Source organism: Macaca nemestrina, chromosome 5 (genome assembly GCF_043159975.1).
Source record: "Macaca nemestrina isolate mMacNem1 chromosome 5, mMacNem.hap1, whole genome shotgun sequence".
Taxonomy (NCBI): domain Eukaryota; kingdom Metazoa; phylum Chordata; class Mammalia; order Primates; family Cercopithecidae; genus Macaca; species Macaca nemestrina.
In genome coordinates, this window is record NC_092129.1 from 8,362,332 (window position 1) to 8,381,823 (window position 19,492).

The 19,492-nt window shown below is 43.5% G+C and overlaps 1 protein-coding gene across 1 annotated transcript in view; it reads right to left on the reverse strand.

Annotated features, from left to right (window-relative positions):
* Positions 1-4,780: 4,780 nt before the first annotated feature.
* The window catches only part of LOC105487513 (parkin coregulated), a 578,623-nt gene continuing 563,911 nt past the window's right edge, over positions 4,781-19,492 (reverse strand). Inside the window, exon 5 of the mRNA XM_011750975.3 lies at positions 4,781-5,446. Within this exon, the coding sequence (XP_011749277.1) occupies positions 5,286-5,446 (161 nt within the window). The 3' untranslated portion in view covers positions 4,781-5,285. The remainder of the gene's footprint in view (positions 5,447-19,492) is intronic.

Sequence of the window (19,492 nt, forward strand, 5' to 3'; positions counted from 1 at the left end):
AGAAAGCATTTGAGGCTTTTGACTCCATTTAAAATCCTATCGGAGAATCGAAATTTATATTTAGAAAAATATCCATGAGGCATTTCCCCAGATATATTACTTCTTTAAAAGAAGATCCGTCTTTGAGCCTCCCAGCTTTTGCTTGCAAAAGGCTTGTGATGAACATCTCAAAACAACCAAAAGAAGTAAAAGAGGCAGTGCATGTTGAAAAAGACTTAAAACTCTTTAGTCTTAGCTTCTCTAAATTAGCAGTCTGAGATGTCCCATGACCTATACTGAAACTTTGCTAGAGATCTCATGGAGGTCAACCCCAGAAGAACTTAAGGGGTTTTTTTGTTGTTGTTGTTTAAGATATCTTCGGCTTTGAAAATAATATTTTCTAAGGATGTAACCATTTCACAGAGTTTTTTAACTCTCTCTCTCTCTCCATATATATATACACATATATGTTTGAGATGGAGTTTCGCTCTTGTTGCCCAGGCTGGAGTGCAATGGTGCAATCTCAGCTCACTGCAACCTCTGCCTCCAGGTTTAAATAATTCTCCCACCTCAGCCTCCTGAGTAGCTGGGATTACAGGCTGTCGCCACCATGCCTGGCTTACTTTTTGTGTTTTTAGTAGAGATGGGGGTTTCACCATGTTGGCCAGGCCGGTCTCAAACTCCTGACCTTGGGTGATCTACCTGCCTCAGCCTCCCAAAGTGCTGGGATTATAGGTGTGAGCCACCACGCCTGGTCTGAACTCCAAAAATGTCCATTTTTGACTGACATTTCTCATATAGAGTCAGGCCATAAAAATCACGTGCCATTCTTCCCACCCGACGGGCCAGGGAGGATACTCTCATAGTCAGGAGTGTGCCCATGGAGATGACTTCCAGGAGGGCGTGTGGGTTACAAATCCTGGCATCTGTCTCACTTGGGCCTATTAGGGACAAGAGACCACCCACCCCGGCCCATGGGGGCTCAGCAGACATTAGAGCCCCGTTCTCCTAGGGGACCACATGATGATGGATCACCTGTTTTCTCCAGGCACTTGGTGGCTGCTTCCCCAGGAACATCCCTCTATCCTCGCGGGTACCCAGCCATGGACCTCGGGGAGCCCTGGACAAGCATGCATATGTGCAACGCTTGTAACCAACCTGCAAGGTCGACATCATACAGCCCATTTTTGGATGAGGGAGTTGAGTTTTAGAGCATTTACGTAATTTGCCCAAGGTCACAGGACAGCTACTCAGTGGTGGAAAGATACTTCAAAAGCAGTTCTGCTGGGTTCCCACTCCTGCACTAGAACCACTGTGCTGCAGTATCTATCGTCGTGTCCTCGCAGTGACCTGGGGAGAGAGGCTGTCCTGCAGGCGAGGAAAGCTAAGTGACCCGCTCCAGGCTGTCCAGCTCCCAAGTGACAGGCCCAGCCTTCCCACCCAGCTCCTCTACCCTGGCATCCAAGGTCTCATTCCTTGCCTCCCCCTTAACTGACTTTAACACCTGAATGGTGTCTTCGAGTAAATGTAACAGTCCTAAGAGGACAAACAAAAACCTTTGCCTAATACCCAGTCCCCAGTATTTCCCGCTCTTCATCATTCCGTTCCTTTAGCTGTCTTTGAAAGGCAGTTTCAGTGTATAAATGTAGCAGGTGGAAGAAGCTGTTGTCTTGCTCAGAGGCTGGAAACCTGGTGACATTTCCTCCTTCTCCATGGAGTTAATCAGAAATTATTTGGCTGGAGACCTGGGTATTATTTTAGAAGGCAGACTTGGGTGGGCTGACCATTGGAAAAAGTAGCCTTTTCTAATTCTATTAAAACCACAAAATTGTGGGTTTGGGGGTTTTATTTTGCCTTTTAATTTCCAGAGAACATGATCCTATCTATAGAGTTATTTTGGGTTTTTGCAAAATTATCTTCTTTTCACGAGAAACTCACCACTGCCACGTAAGAAGCATCGTATTGTCTGAGGAGTTTTCAAATACGTATCGCTCTGCCCGGGTAGACACTAGTCATCTTTTGTACTTGTTTTTCTTTGAAATAAAAGTTCGACAGGTACCACAAACTCTGGTAGCACTTTTCATAGGTTACCCCTACAGCTTATAACCCTGCAGCACGCATGGGGCATCCCCACTTCACAGCTGACGCCGTGTGAGTTTCAGAGAGGTTAAATATCTTGCTCAGGGCAGCAGAGCAAATAAATGACAGAACTAGTCAATGAAGCCTGATTTTATTTTATTTTTTTATTTTATTATTATTATTTTTTTGAGACGGAGTCTCGCTCTGTCGCCCAGGCTGGAGTGCAGTGGCCGGATCTCAGCTCACTGCAAGCTCCTCCTCCTGGGTTTAGGCCATTCTCCTGCCTCAGCCTCCCGAGTAGCTGGGATTACAGGCGCCCGCCACCACGCCCGGCTAGTTTTTTGTATTTTTTAGTAGAGACAGGGTTTCACCGTGTTAGCCAGGATGGTCTCGATCTCCTGACCTTGTGATCCGCCCGTCTCGGCCTCCCAAAGTGCTGGGATTACAGGCTTGAGCCACCGCGCCCGGCCTTATTTTATTTTTTTGAGACGGGGTCTTGCTCTCTCACCCAGGCTGGAGTGCAGTGGCACAGTCTCAGCTCACTGCAACCTCCACCTCCCGGGTTCAAGCGATTCTCCTGCCTCAGCCTCCCGAGTAGCTGGGAGTACAGGCACCTGCCACCAGGCCTGGCTAATTTCCGTATTTTTAGTAGAGACGGGGGTTTCACCATGTTGGTCCGAACTCCTGATCTTAGGTGATCTGCCCACCTTGGCCTCCCAAAGTGCTGGGATTACAGGCACGTGAGCCACCGTGCCCGGCCAAAGCCTGATGTTTTAATTCCAAAGTTAGGGCTCTTGGCTAAGTTGCCAGGTCTTCTTGCTCCTATACCAGGCAGTTTTCATGAGTATAATGAAGAGTGAGTGGCCAGAGCTGCCTCTGCATGTCCCAGCAGAGCCGGGTCAGAGCCATTCCAGTACCAGCTTTCAAAGGCGCCAACAAGCCGTGATCCTTCTAACTAATAACCTTACAGACTTTGGTGTTCCTTTTGATTGTTTCACTGATGCCAGCTGATGGACGCAATTGAATGTCATAGTTTGCAGAATAACCTGCTTTAATCTGTGGATGTCTACTTCTAGCTGTGCCTTTACCAAATATTGTGCATCAAAGTCAATTTGTTGGCAGGGCGCAGTGACTCATGTCTGTAATACCAGCACTTTGGGAGGCCGAGGTGGGTGGATCACCTGAGGTTGGGAGTTCAAGACCAGCCTGACCAACATGGGGAAACCCCGTCTTTACTAAAAATACAAAATTAGCCAGGCACTGTGGTGCACACCTGTAATCCCAGCTACTCAGGGAGCTGAGGTAGAAGAATCACTTGAACCTAGGAGGTAGAAGTTGTGGTGAGCTGAGATCACGCCATTGTACTCCAGCCTGGGCAACAAGAGTGAAACTCCATCTCAAAAAACAAAAGACAAAAAACAAAGTCAATTTGTCTTATCCAATCATGCCTCTTCCTTCACCGTAGACAATGCTTACAGAAACAGGATGGTAGCTCCTAAGCTGCTAGATTTCACATGCTGAGACAGTAATTAGGGGAAATGGACGATGAGCTCACTTTCAAAACTGGTGTTTGCCTTTAGAAACTTGTGCCTTAGATAGTGAAAACAGTTTGGAGGCTGATGCATAGTGCATGAAGAAACACATTTCGCTTCTTCACTTTTTTTTTTTTTTTTTTTTTTGAGATGGAGTTTCGCTCTTGTTGCCCAGGCTGAAGAGCAACAGCATGATCTCGGCTCACTGCAACCTCCGCCTCCCGGGTTCAAGCATTTCTCCTGTCTCAGCCTCTCAAGTAGCTGGGATTACAGGCGCATGCTGCCACGCCTGGCTAATTTTTGTATTTTCAGTAGAGACGGGGTTTCATCATATTGGTCAGGCTGGACTCGAATTCCTGATCCACCCGCCTTGGCCTCCCAACATGCTGGGATTATAGGCATGAGCCACCATACCTGGCCTCATTTCTTCACTTTTATGCAGAGGTTTCACTTTGCTACAGGAATAAGATACTTTCGGCTATGTATTTCTAAGCAGTTACAGCATCTCTCGAGTGTGCAAAGTCAGTGTTCCATCTTTATGAAGTTTTCTGGGCTAAGTTTCAAATGCCTGAAGCTCCCATCTGACATGTCTGAAGAGCCACGATGCAGGGCTGACTCTCTTACAGTTGCTCTTCTCTTTGGTCATTTTTTAATTTCTTTTTCAATTGAATGAAAAAGTGCATGTCTTTTGTCTTTTTGTTTGTTTGCTTTTTGCCTTTTTGGTCTCAATAAAATCCCCAATACGGCCATCAGACCCACTGCATGGTGCTATGAAAAGTCATCCAACTAGTGGGAGGAAGCAAGGAAGAAGAGTTGCCAAGGAAGAATTCTGATCTGTTTGAAAGAGTAATCATTAAGATACATATAAGTCATTTTCAAAAATAATTAAAAGCCCTAAACAAACTTCCAGATCACACTTTGTCAATAACACACCAGGTCCTGAGATGCAGTGTGCCACACGGAGAGACGAGGATTCAAGCTAGCCTTTTCTTTTTTTTTTAAAACATATTTGCCAAGTTACATTTCACACGTCACCCTGACCCCGTCCTCTCCCCAGTCTTCCCCTACCTGCACCCAAATATAAACTGAAAAGCCCCTGAAGCCCAGATCCCTAGTAGGCTAAAGGCATTAATTACAACTGTAGCTGAGGTTATAATGGGCTGCAAAAATTTCCTGCTGTAATTGGAATATAGATTCAACAGTTTTATTGAATGTCAAAGCACATTATTCCGCACAGCTGCTAGAGAGGCACTGCTGAACCGATGCTTCTCTTCCATGACAAACACCTATTAAGCAGTCAGCATAAACTCTTCCCTTACAACCTCTGACATCACCCCCAGGGCAGGCACACACAGAACAGCAATTGCTGAATTGCGTATGAAAATTATAGTTTATTGTCTATACAACTGAAGGTTTCACTCGGACTCCTGCTTCTGTCGGAGCTGTATAAAGAAGCAATTCTTCTCATAGAACAAATAAGCACAGTACACTATTGTAATCTAAGAAACAGGCACTATTTATGTATTGGAAAGCCTTGCTCTCAATAGGGCTAACAGTCCAATGGCCCATAAGCCACTATTTTAGCAGCTGTAGAAAAGAAAGCTGTGGAAGTCACAAGGAATGAGATGCTAAAAGCAGCAGAGACGGATGATCCCAACACCAACGGGAGGCTTCAAGTCCCAGCTGCTGCCACTGTTAGTTTAGCAAGCAAGACTCGTAGGTGGGGACCACGTACTTAATGTTGATAAAGGCATTTTCTCCTCCGTAGCGCTCGAAGGCCTCCAGCGTCTCCTGGATCAAGTCACCAATGTTCTCCCTCTTCTGCTGGCTGTAGTCAATGCCATCTCCGGAGTTCACTGGTGCATGCAAACACACAAAGAGGGCAGTTATTTCTCCGCAATTTCCCGAAAAGTCCTACACAGTCTAGGCATTTTCTTTGAATGCTTATGAGGAGACACAAACATGCAAGATTTTTACACGATCTTGAAGAGTTTTAAAAGCAGTGGCAACTATACAAAAATACCAACTCCCAAATTGGAGCCAATGAAAAATAATCTAAAATGAAGGAATAATGGAGTAAACAACAGCGAGTGAATCGCAGTTACAAGAAAGAGGACAAGTCAGGGACTCTGTTTCTTGATCTGTTATATACAGAGTATTCTCTCGGGCCCTGAGTCTTCTGAAATCACAGCACGGTGTCCTTAGAAGGAACAGTCTATTGTGAGATCAGGCTGTTTGTTCCTTGTGATTTAAAATGGATCTGCTTTGGAATGAGGCTTAGCCCCCACCCCACGTCTCTGCTGCTTTTGAACACATGGCGAACTCTTTCTCCTGAATCCCAGTAACCCAAGTGTTCAGTTCCCTGAAATCATTTTGCTCATTCCAGGTGCAGGTGGGACAGGAGGAAGCTGCTTCTCGCGCCCTGGCTGCTCCCGAACGATCACTCAGTGCTGGGATGCAGCTATTCGTCAGTCAGGGCTTTGCAGGGAGTTTGTGTCACTGCTAGTTTTGGAGTCCCCAAGTCTAGGGAGGTGTGTCAGATGTAGGGTCTGGAAGTGATCGCTTCAGTTGCCTCTCAGGTGCTAGGAGAGAGGCAATTTCTAGGATGGCCTTCAAAGGCCAGGAACCTATGGCTAACAGCCTCTCCTCTATACCACAAACTCAATCTCGAATCCCTTAGAAAAGAGATATGCGATTGTATCCAAGCTGCAGGAGTTACCAAGGGTGAGGGAGTCTGACAAAAATGGGGCCCCTGAGCTTCCATTCTGTGTGTAGACATCCCACAGTTGTTTTCTCTAATGATAGTCATTCCATGCTTTCTGTTGTATTCCACTGTCAGGTAACCAAGGGCTTCAGCGGCATTTATTCTCCCAGCAAGCAAGTCATGAATGTGTCCTGCCTTATCTGTGGTGGAAGGAAAGTGCACAGGTAGGCTGGGAGGACCCAGTAGGATGAGGGTGACAGCTCAGGCCTAGAGGGTGCCACGGGGCCAGGGACCTTCAGTGCAACTTGAAAATGTGCATTTCACTAGAGAAAGAATTCATTTGATTCATATTTCAATTGTAGACCCACAATGTTTATTTTGTTTGAATGTGAAAATAATAGAGGGAAAAATGGTGTTTCCAACCTTTTATTCTTCCTTAGTCATCTGAGACATTTAAAAAAGACTTAGTAATGGTTCAGACCAGAATAAATATAACAATTACAATCCTACACAGCATAGGGAAGCAGTTCTTTTGCTTGATGTTTCCAGAAACTTATTAGGGAAATATCACTGTCTTCTGTGATATACATACAATAAATTGCTATCCTTATTCATTTCTTTTGGTGAGGGTGAAGGCAGGCAGATATAACACTGATTTTCAGAAGAAAAAAACAGATTGGGAGTCACACGACTGTAGTGCATGTCATTTATTCATAATAAATGACCTTAAAATGGTTCACAAAGCCATTGCAATTAGGTGGGTTTTTCCTTCCTCATAGTACATGTCTTTGTTCTGTCACAGGTAAAGCTGGATTTCAATTTATTTAAAGTTCGATCATCCCAAATATTCAAATATATAGAACAAAATATTATATATATACACACATACATGTATGAATGACAGAGAGGAACAGAGAGAGAGAGAGGGAGAGATGATGCCGGATACAGTGACTCATGCCTGTAATCCCAGCACTGTGGGAAGCTGAGGTGGGAGGATTGCTTAAGACCAGGAGTTTGAGACCAGCCTGAGCAACACAGCAACACAGCAAGACCCCATCTCTATAAAAGAAATGAAAAAATTAGCTAGGTGTGGTGGCATGCGCCTGTAGTCTCAGCTACTTGAGAGGCTGAGGTGGGAGGATCACTTGAGCCCAGGTGGTCGAGGTGGCAGCGAGCCATGATCGCGCCACTGCACTCCAGCCTGGGCGAAGAGTGAGACCCTGTCTCAAAAACAAACAAACAAAACAAAAAGAATATATCAGATAAACAAAAGATAAGATTTTTAAACAAAAGGGTTCTTGCCCTATTGCTTTTTAGAAAAACAACAATGATAAACTTTGTAAAAACAAACATGTAAACAGATACACCTTTGACGTCCACCGGCTTTTCTGTTTGTATTTCTTAAGATTGACATGGTGTTCTGAGGTGGGAGAAGGTGCAGGTGGGAATGGCTGCAAGGGATAGATGAAGCCCTGTGGCTCCGCTGCAGGGAGCCTTCCACGAAGGGCTTTGAGTTGGATTGAGAGAGGAGGAGGAAGCTTGTGTTGGGAGGAGGCGTTGTTGACATTTGTCACAGGTGTAAAGAAAAGATGTTAAGGAAGAAGGCGGGCAGGACGAAAAGCAACAGGGGATTTGAACAGAGGTGCTGGCGGGAGAACCCTGCATGACAGGGGAGGTCAGCAGCAGGGAACGTGCTTTACAGAAACAACTTCAGCTTCCCAGATTCCAACCAAAGCAGGGACGAATGTCCCCTCAGAGTCGGGCTCATCTTTGTGTGCCCCTTCTCTCCAAATTATAGCTGATAAACTCCTCCTAGGCATGAAAGAGGTGGACCTAGGGAGATGATGGCATGGCCTGTTTGTGTAGGGCAGACAGCCCATTGCACAAATCCCTGGAGGGCACACGGAAAAGATAGTTGGTGATGATGCTGAGTTGTGGCAGCCGTGATCAAGTTCCTTATGGAGAAAGATACATACATTAGTCACTCATAAACGGTGACTTTTGTTGGTATATTAGTCAGAAGGTCAAGAGCTCAATAGACCAGGAGACAGACATATTTTCCTGATAGAGGGAAAGGGCCTGGAAGATCTGCACACAACGGAAAGCTTAAGGCACCTGCTTTTCCACTGCCCCAGAAGGCAGCAATGACAAGCAGAACTTTAGCTCATGTTCTTACTTTTTAAAAAATATTTGACTGTAGGAGTAAGTAAACTATGTAGCTTTTTTGTTTTTCCACATTGTATAACCTCAAATGATAAAAGAACAAACCACAATAGGAGTTGCTTATTCAAAAAGTGAGTTGGAGTTGGAATATTTTGTGGTTGCAGAATGTGTATCATTGGGGTAGAGAAAAGGCCAAAAAAGGAACACTTCCCTTACTTTTCATGCTGAAACAATGACCCTTGGGGTCTAATTGTGTTGAGAAGCAGGTGAGTCATGAGGTCTCCATTTCAAACCTGCTATATTGACAGTTTTTTGAGAGCCTGAAATTGAGGTGATTAAGTGCAAACTCACCATTTTAAATACATGCGACACTGTTCTAAAATACATTTGTGAGAATAGGACATTTAAAAAAAAAACAAACCCAAACGGTTATTTACAATTGCCAATTCTGATGAGGAAAATGACATTTCAATTTAGGAAGCAAGGAGTGTATTTATGTCTGGCAGCTAGAAAATATGCACTGATGATGGAAAAGATATGTTTTATTTATAATCAAACAAATAGGTCGAAAGCAATGGTTTAAACCAGACTTGGTGCTTCTGGAAGGATGACAAGCAGGCGGAGGAGAACAAGGGATTTAGTTTCCGTTCTTGAAGATCCCTCCACGCAGGAGGCATGCGACCTACTGCCTGAAAGTTGTTCTTGGTTAAAAATTATTTTAAGTGCATTTATTCCTCTGAATATTGGTATTTTTGATGACGTAAGCAGTCTCTTTAAGCATGAATAATATGCACACTCATTTTTCTATCTGAACCTCCTTAAACTGTGCCCACTGGATGCTTTCTCTTTCTGGATGCCATTTTCTTCAGAACTAGGACGCACGTGTCTATCCCAGTCTCTGGTCTCTTGTCCAGCAATGGCATCCTCCCTGCTTCGTGAGCTCAGCTTGGGGCTGTGAAGGGACAGTCGTACCCCTTGTTACCGAGGGCCACCGCAATGGGGAGCTGCACCTGACACATTTACATTTCACAAAGATATCCGCCACTCTGTGGACACGGACCAGCAAAAGGCTTGGATGACATAGGATTTTGATGATGTATTCTCCAGTTCAATTCTAGACTGTGTGCAAACTTCATTCTTTCTTCTACTTTCTTTAGTGATGACTATTACAGGAGAAAGGAAAAGATCGAAGGTGAGGGAAGCAAAGCCAGAAAGGAAGGACAGCTTTGGTGGCCAGAGCGAGGTCTTCCCACGTTACTCCCACGTTACTCGCGTTGCTCCTCCGTCCTGCAGAACGCCGTGGGTCGTGGCAGCAGCTGCAGCTATTTCACAGGCTGTCCTCCCTGTAGACTAAGCATCTACTCCGCGCTATAGTGCAATGCCAGACAAAAAAGACCCTTGCCTTCCGGGGAGCTTGCCATCCAGCTGAGGAAGCCTAATTAGCCACGCTTCCTATAGGATGCAGTGGTCACTTTCTCCCCCATGGAAGTACGTCTGGACCCAGGCACCCCACTCCTTCCAGAGCCTCCACCCGCTGTGCGTCCCCCGTGGCGCTTTGCTTGCCAGTGAGCCCTGCGTCTTGAGAACTCTGAACGGTTCCTTGTAGTCAAGACACTCGGGGATCCTAGAGACACGAAAAGCAGGAGACTTTGTGTGATGGCCACTGCGAGGCTCAGGGAGAGTTTAATTCAAATTTGGATTTTTCTTACTCTTATGTTTTGGGGCAATACTCTTAAATGGTAAATATATAGCCATTGTATGAACAGTAACACACAAAGGAGTTATTTGGAAATGAAAGCCTTATTGAAGGCACTGGAAAAATAAAACAAATAAACGCTTCCTTTAGATTGCTCACTCCACATGCCTGAAGGGTTGTTCATTTGATACCGAACAGATGAAGTCATTTATGAACTCTATCTATACTTTTTCGTAATGACTAAGAAGATCCTAAATAGGCACGATTTCAGGAAGGAAGCCCTTCTGTTAATTTTGAGAACGTCCTGGCTGAAGCAGCAGCATCGCACTCTCAAAGTGAACAGCCAGACCACACCGGGGAAGGCAGAGTTGTCAGGTCCACGGGAAGAGAGTCCCGGCCCCAACACGCTGTCCTGCCTGAGATGCCTGAAGAGCTGGAGGCTGTTCGAAGGCAACGAACCAAACATTCTCCCAGGAAACACTAACTTGGGAAACTCCATTAAAAACCACCCACGTGAATCAGGAAATGGTTAAGAGGTGACTGAGATGATGATAAAACTATCATTACCAGTCTTTCCTCACACTGAATATCTGCTTTCGGAAGCTTGAATTTTATGATGCAATTCGCCATGCTCAGTAACAAAAATGGTTTGTGTTACCTCCTAGGTACACAATAGCTAGACTGTAGAAATGGCTGTAGAAATTAGCAACTATCTCAGACAAATACATGAGGATTATCGTGATAGAACAACATTCACCTTAGCCGCAGGCAGCAAGAGACATTGACTCAGGCAGACTGACTTTCTCCACGCACCCAAGACTGAGTGACAGCCATAAAAACCAAGGCTCTGGAATAAATGGCTGCAGAGGCGTCGCGGTTCAACCGCACCGCCGTTGCTCTAGGGCTGTTCCCTGGCCGTTGGCATGTGGAGCATTTGTTGCCCAGCGTAGCCACTTTGCACTTGAGTGAACCCAGGCCAGATCAAAGCTCTTTCCGTACCCAGCTTTCGTCGGAATCAAGCCGACTGCAGAAATCGCCTTGCCCTGTGTTCCCCAATGGGGCCAGGTAATCTCGTTGAAACAACACTGAGTGGAGTTAAACAACAACAACAAAAATGCTGACAGAAGAAATCAAATAGTTTCTTTCTGGACCAGAAAAGGCATATTTTTGATTCTCAAATGCTGAACTAAAAAATTGCAAGAGCTTTAATGCCCAAGTAAAAGGATTTTCACCTGTTAAGACTTGTAACCTTTGACGTCATCAGGCACAGCTAAAGCTGGCTTTTTTCTGATTGGGTTGTAGTGATGTCTTCCGCTGTGGTGAGCGAGAAAGCGAGCCCTGGGGGCCTGGCTCAGGCCTTGGCAGGTATGTGCAGGTGGAACCCACTGCATATATTATTATCATGTTTCTTGATGACGCTAAGCCTTCACAGATTCTCTGTTGGATTATTCTGCATACATTTCCCCCGCCCACTTTGTATTTTGTTTTTTTTTTTTTGTTTTTGTTTGTTTGTTTGTTTGTTTTTGATACGGAGTCTCACTCTGTGGCCCAAGCTACAGTGTAGTGGTGCAACCTTGGCTCACTGCAGCCTCTGCCTCCCAGGTTCAAGCGATTCTCCTGCCTCAGCCTCCCGAGTAGCTGGGATTACAGGTGTGCACCACGATGCCCAGCTAATTTTTGTATTTTTAGTAGAGACAGAGTTTTGCCATGTTGATCACGCTGGTCTCGAACTCCTGGACTCAAGTGATCCACCCGCCTTGGCCTCCCAAAGTGCTGGGATTACAGGCATGAGCCACCACGCCCAGCCACATTTTCGCTTTGTGAATTTAGAAATGGTTGCTTTTGAGTTTTTTTAATATGAATTAAGAAAGGGGAAAAGGAAGGCTACAGGTATATTTTATCTTTTAAGATATTTACAGTTTAAATACCTAGATTAAATTGTCACGATTTGTTTTGCCAGAAATGTGTTTGTTTGGGTTAGCGTGGACTGAATTTACTATATAGAAATAGCTTTAGCTGTTTTAGAATAGGAGTTTTCTCCTGTAAAGTTTGGATAATTATAGGGAAATAGCTATGAATTCCAATCTGGTCGTTTCTGGAGGAGAAAGAGTAAGAAAGAAAAGAGACAGGAGGGGGAAAACCTAGGAACCTAGGATCAAATTCTTTTTTTTTTCTTTTTAACAATGAGTAAGAGAAGAGCCTTTTGGGGAGAAGCTGTGAGGTTATCTGCTTTTAGAATCCTAAAGAAATGCTTCTTTCACTCTATTTTTAAAGCTTTGCTATGTTACTTTGAGGGGACTCAACTTTTCTCCCCCTTAACCATAATGTGTGTTGCCCCATTTGGAATCCTGGGTGTTTCTGTGTCTGGGCCATGCTTAGCCACTGCTTCCTTGGCTGACTTCATGTTCTCTTGGAAACTGAAGGTTCCCCACATTCCCTGAAGTATGACCTCACGATGGATATTTCCAAAGTCATGGTTCATGGGTGTGTGAATCGAAGTTGCAATGGTTTTTCAACCAAAACTCACGATAACCACAGCATCTGGCATGCTGGAGATGCCCAAGGGCTCACCCACTTCAAATCTTCTCAGATCTTATTGACATTAATGAAATTCACAAGATTTCTTTCCTCTGAAGATAAAAGCTTTGAAGTAAGCTCTCGATTCCCAGCTGGATGTCTCGTTCTCTTTCTCTCTTCTTGACACCGAAGGCTGGGTCACTAAAGAACTGAGCTACTAAGCCATCGTATTTCCAAAAGCTCGAGGAAACATTTTCATCTTCTGAATGGGGTCGTTGGTCACTTGGAGATACCATGAATCTTGGCCTAACAGTCAATTCACTATCTAAATTTCCCTTAGATAGACAATGACAATTTCTAAACAGTTGTCGTTATCCAACTGCAAAGTAGATTCATTTATCTATGAAATGTACAACAATAACAATGGGGTCATACTGATATAGTGAAGAGAATACTGGACTTCAAGGCAAACAGCCTGAGATAAAATTTTCAATAACTTAGTAGCTACAATATTCAATAATTCACTAGCTATTTAACTATGGGCAGGTTATTTAACTTCTCTGAATCTCAGTTACTGCCTCTGAATAAAGACTGAACTTTGGATACTCTGTGGTTTCTATTCACCTAACATTACTTTTTATAATATCACAACATAACTTTGGAATAAGCATTTAGAAATGACAGTTATTCAAAGGATGCCTGTATTTCAACTGAAAAGATGATCACAAAGCAACTATGTAATTCTTCAAAGTAAGTCAGAAACCTCATAAGCATCAAAATCAGGTGTCAAGTTCTAAGAAAACCTGAAAAGACCAAATGTTTATATAATTGATTCTAGTTAAGAAAGAGTGCACTGTGCAAAACTCATTATTTGTTGACCCCCTACACCAAATGCTATTACATTCTGCTATTTCATTAAATCTATATAGATTTTAAAGACCAATTATATGGGTTAATTTCTTTTTTACATACCAATTGACAATGATTTGGTCAAGACTACAAAAAAGCAAGCTAGGGTCTTCTCTGATTAATGACTGTTTTGATCTGAAAGTTATACTAAGAAAAATAGGTGAGTTCATCCATTTATCCCTCTACTGGATAATTATAACGATGGATTCAGTCATCATTGAATTAAGCTGAATTCAAGCTTGCAAAGTAAAAGCTCATCTTTTTCTTATTGGCCAACATGATTCAGTGAACAGAGTGTTTCAAAAAAGGAGCAGAGGGTTAAGTCCAGCTGTCTGTGTTAAATCTATTTCTCGCTGTCTTATCTCATGGTGGAGTAATAATAACAACAATATAATGTCATTTACACAGATTAGGTCATTTAAAACTAACAATAGCCCTATGAGCTAGATACTATTATTATTCCCCTTCACAGGGGAGAAAACTGAGGTTTTGAGAGGTGAGAAAACTTAGTGAAATGATGTAAGCAGTAAGTGATACTGGGATCCCAAAAAAGAGAGATCGAAGTAAGAATCTGCTGAAGTGCAAGAATGATGGCGGGAAGGTTCAGAAAGAGAGGTCTGAGCACCACATGTCATCACAGCGAGAGCAGAAGGTAGCAGAACATTTGCTACCTACAGAAGAACTTTAGCCCCGTATCATCCGCAGAGAGGTTCCAGGTGAGTCAGTGACAGGGAGATACTGTAGCTGCTGCAACCAACCGGGTAATGTTTCCTAGGATAGTCAATTGCTATGATAAAAAATATATCATTTTTTATGATATAGACTGTTACACTATCTTTACTTCATTACAGATCCTTAAAACAATAGCATTCACAGAGATACAGGCAGGATGACAAAAATCAAGGCCGATTGATTTCAAGGACTTTTCTTTCGGTGCCATAAATACATGATCAGTATGGGGAAGGTCTAGGATCAATTTCTCATTTCATCCCCCCCATCTTTATGGGCATCCATTATGATTTATTTTTAGTCTGGTAGATATTAGTTACATAGTCTTCTAGATAAAGAAATTATAAGGCTTTAATGTATACAAGATAGATGAGCAGGCTGAGCGTGACTGCCCAGGGACATCATTGCTACTTAGTGGACGGATGCCTGGTATTGAACCAGAGGCACTAGGAGAACCTATAACTGTGGGATCTCAGGAATAGGGTGAGAAGGTAAAAAGGAGGAACATTCCAAGTATCTGAATGGTCTTAGGAAACAAACCAAAAAGCCACATTGAAGTCACTTATGTTGGGAAAGTTTAGGAATCAAAGTTGAAGGTTCCCATTCTCTACGAAGAGTAGGAGAGTCTCTGGTTTTCCTTCAGGGAAGGGTTTCTTGTGGTTCTCCAACAGTCCTTGCCGGAATCGAATGTGGTGTGGAGGCTCTCAGATGGCCCCCTGGTAAGTGCGTAAGGCTCCTGTGAGGCGTGCAGGCACCGAGTGTGGGCTCGGAAGGTGAAAGGCTGCCTTCGGCCCTTCCTTCTTTGTGCATTTGCTGCTGTGTGGGACATGGCGGGGCCAGGCCTCCCACTCCAGTTCCTCCTGGATCATAGTTTTAATAGGCTGTTTATCTTTCCATCTTCAAAGCCTACTATTCCTAATTCACCCTGCAGAACAATTTATCTCGTCATTTTCTTTTCTGGTTAATAACCAGTGTCTCCATGTTCTATAATGGACCAGATTCAAATCCCCAGTCGTCTGGTCCCTGTGTGATCTCATCTCCCTAATGAAGCCAGTCACCTGCTTTCTCCTCCACAATGGGACCTCCTGCTCCACTCAGGCTGGATTTCTTACTGACCCCACTGCGTGAAATTTTCATTCATGTCTAAAATTCCCCATGGGAATATTCTCCCCTCTTCCTCCTGGTAAGTTCAAGCTTACCTTTGTTCAGGGCTAGGGTTACTTCCTCTGTGCTTTCGACTCCACATCATCTTTCTTTCTTTTGCATTCCTGGAGCACTAGCCTGTAGTCCCCTCCCTGCTTATTTTCAGGTGACTCTAAAACACTTAATAGATGTTTCCTGTTTACTTCGCCCTTTTGCATTCTACCACCTCATTGGGGGAAAGGATCATGGTAGTTATGTTATAAACCTCATCGTGGGCATCAAATTCAAACTGGGCACTTGTAAAATGAATGAATGGAAGTATAAGTAAATGGCTACTTTGTGGGTTTACTAGGTCCAGATGCTGATATAAGCAAACTCAGTTCTAAATAAACTGTATGGTAGGTGTAGTGGCCACCATTTGCCTAATTCCAATTCTTTGTTTACTGTTTCCATATTTGTGAGTTGTTATCAGTGGAAGTAGCACTTACATGAATTTGGAAATGTTTGATCGAGTGAGCTTCAATATGTAGAGGGTCTGTACAGTTAGGGAGCATCATCTATCTGCTTTGCAATGCACTCCTCAACTTAAAGTGGGGTTTACCTGGATCATCTTTCAATTTGAGAAGAAAAAAACTTTTTTTTTCAAAGTGAAAAATGAGATTATCCCATTTCCTTTTTTTTTTTTTTTGGAATGGAGTCTTGCTCTGTCACCCAGGCTGGAGTATGATGGCTTGATCTCAGCTCACTGCAACCTCCGCCTCCCCTGTAAAAGTGATTCTTCTGCCTCAGCCTCCCGAGTAGCTGAGATTACAGGGGCCTGCCACCATGCCCAGCTAATTTTTGTATTTTTGTATTTTTTTTTTTTCAGTAGAGATGGGGTTTCACCATGTTAGCCAAGCTGGTCTCCAACACCTGACCTCAGGTGATCCACCCATCTCAGCTTCCGAAAGTGCTGATATTACAGGCATGAGCCACTGCGCCTGGCCCCATTTACTTTTTAGCAGTTTTTGCTCCAAAAAGAAGAACATGTTGGATTTTTATAGTGCTTTCATTTAATATCTAATTTTGTTTTATATGGTTTCTTTCATAGCTACATGGTAATTTTCAACCAGCTCGCGAAACAGCAAAATAGATGATTTTGATTGGAAAAGAACTGCTGATGGCAGCCCTCAGGAGTGATAAAACCTATTGGAAATAATTGTAACTACCTCTAGACTGGTGCTGAAAACTTTAAAAAATGAGCCAGACTGGCAGCTGCTATCAGACTTTTCCATTTCCAGATAACGTTAATGATACCAGATACAACCCGTTTTCAGCTCTGATTTTTTTTTTCTGTAATTGAGGCACAAAAATAAAAATTCATCTCAGATGTCTTTTCTTCTTTTTTGTGAGACAGGGTCTCACTCTGTCGCCCAGGCTGGAGTGCAGTGGCATGATCTCAGCTCACTGCGACCTCGGCATCCCGGGCTCCAACAATTCTCCTGCCTCAGCCTCCCAAGTAGCTGGGACCACGCGCTACCACGCCCAGTTAATTTTTTAATTTTTTGTAGAGATGGGGTTTTGCCATGTTGCCCAGGCTGATCTCGAACGTCTGGACTTAAGTCATCCACCTGTCCCGGCCTCCCAAAGTGCTGGGATTATAGACTTGGCCCCCTCACCCGGCTCATCTCAGATTTCTAATAAATGTCATCAGCAAACACATTAAACTATGGGGAAATGCATTTCTAAAATGATAAACTCGGAACTTAGGAGCCTTTGCGTATCCATCCCAGTGCTCACCATCGTGACAAGATAAGACTGAAGCATTGTAGGTGACTGGGCTGCACAGCAGGGCACAGAGCTACAGAGTAAAAGATTCTCATGGCCTTGACGTGTTGCTTGTTCTATTGAGAAAAATAATTAAATGGATAAACTCGCCAATCGTGCTTACGATGAAAAAACACGTTACACCATTTCTGTAGATTGGATGTTTCCCCGAATATTTGGGATATATCTCAGCTTGCCTAAAGTACCTACTCTTTGAAAATTCTAAGATGAATTAATGGATGCAAAATTTGAATAGATTGCCAAACCCTTAGCTGGATATTTTACAGAGTGGGACTATCTCTTCAAATGAACTCAAGTAATGCAAACATAATACATTTAATGAACAAATCAAAGCAGTCTGATGGCTGAACTCAGTTAACTGCTCTGAAAGTGACGGAGTTAAATCCATCAAGCCTTTTACAACTGTCTTAGTTAAAAATAACCTAGAAAGAGCTTTCCAAGTTCTGACTATCAGCCTTTATCAGCTTCTACACTGGTGAGTTAAATGTGGCAAGAGACATCCACTTTGCCCCAAGTGTATTAATTCAGGGCACAGTCTGAAAATACTCGAGCTTGCCTGATATTTTTACAAATGTTTAAGGCTTTAAAGCCCAATCAAAGTTTTCACCATACCATACAAAGAGAGAGAGAGAGAGAGAGAGAGAAAGAGAGAGAGAGAACAGTATCTAAACTGTGGAGGGGAATTTTAAATGTGGCCATTTAATTTGCCACAGCAGCAAAAATGGGTTTGCACAATGGACACTGAAGCTTGTTGCAAATGTTGATAGGTGAAATATGCTGACGTTTGATACTTTTGAATAAAGAATGTTTATTTGTCCGAGTTACATTTTTATCTCTTAAAATTCCTCACTTGAGTGTACCCGATTGCTTTGCCCTGAATCAGGACATTAAGATTCGTCTGGACAAAGGCAGCATGGATATAAAACAACAGGACCCCCGAGGGGCGGAGGCGTGTTCTTGTTGAACACAAATGGCCATGCATCACAGCTGTACTGAAACAGGGGAAATGATATCCATCCGTAAGGATAGGTTCCAGGACAAAAATAAGAGAATATGCATTACATTTATATTAATTTAATGTGCTGTTGATAAATTTTGACAACCATTATTACTGCACCTGCTATTTTGTCTATACTGTAGCTCCCAGGTAGGAGTAGACTGGCCATCATTTAACTCTCCTCTGGGAGAGGACAGGAAGTATAACCCCACAGAACGCCATGGACTGTTCTTTGCTTTATTGTTTAATAAAATGGGTTTACTCTACAACCTCACAAAGGAACAACACTTTTAAAGAGCAGCTGCTTCATCCTCAGGCCGTGAGGGAGAGCAGGACTTGTTATCTGGACTCACCTTGAACTTGGAGCCCTCATCTTTGGGATGTCCCTTTATGAGTTTTTTCAGTCTAGACTGGTACCTTGGACCCTGCTTACATCTCTGATTAAGATACTTGGTTGTAGGACTTTATGAGCAAAGAATGTATAGCTTAAGCTTACACTTAATCCTTCCGTTTTCCTTCAGATATAGTTCAATATGTTGGTGCTTAACTGAATGGGGAAAAGACTGACTCTTCTTCTGCAAGTGGCATCCAGACGTGGCCATCTGAAGGCTGGTAGCTCTGTTACTTCCTTTTTGTCTCCACAAAGTCCTGATTTTTCCAATTTTAGGACATAGCTCATGACTGGCCCATTCCCTAGACTGCTGGCTGACTGTGAGAGATGCAGCCCTGATAAGCCAACAGGAAGCAGCAGATGTGGCCCTACTAAACTCACGGGAAGCAGCAGATGTGGCCTGACTAAACTCACGGGAGGAAGCAGATTTTGTTTTCAAATGCACACCTGATATTTGTGCTTCAAGCCACAAAAAGGTCATTCTTTTGTAGTGTCACTATGGGATTTAATATTTGCAAAATAATTTATATTCCTGTTTCCTGATTTTGTGTTTTTGAGGCAGGATATCTGAAGGCACTTAGTACATGTGTTATAATTCCAATTTATGTCACACAAGTAGCTGAATTGAGGGAGAGAGAGAGTATCTCCTTGCCCATTGCTGTCCATGAGGAGAGAACCCGGTTAAGCAGGAGATGGTAAGAAGCGTCGGCAGCACCCTGGCTCACGTCTTTCCCTGCGGGAAGAGAGCGAGGGTGGAGGCGTCAAGGAGATTCCCTTCTGCTTCTCTACAGAGGCGAAAATCCCCGCATCTACCTCCACCTTCTCT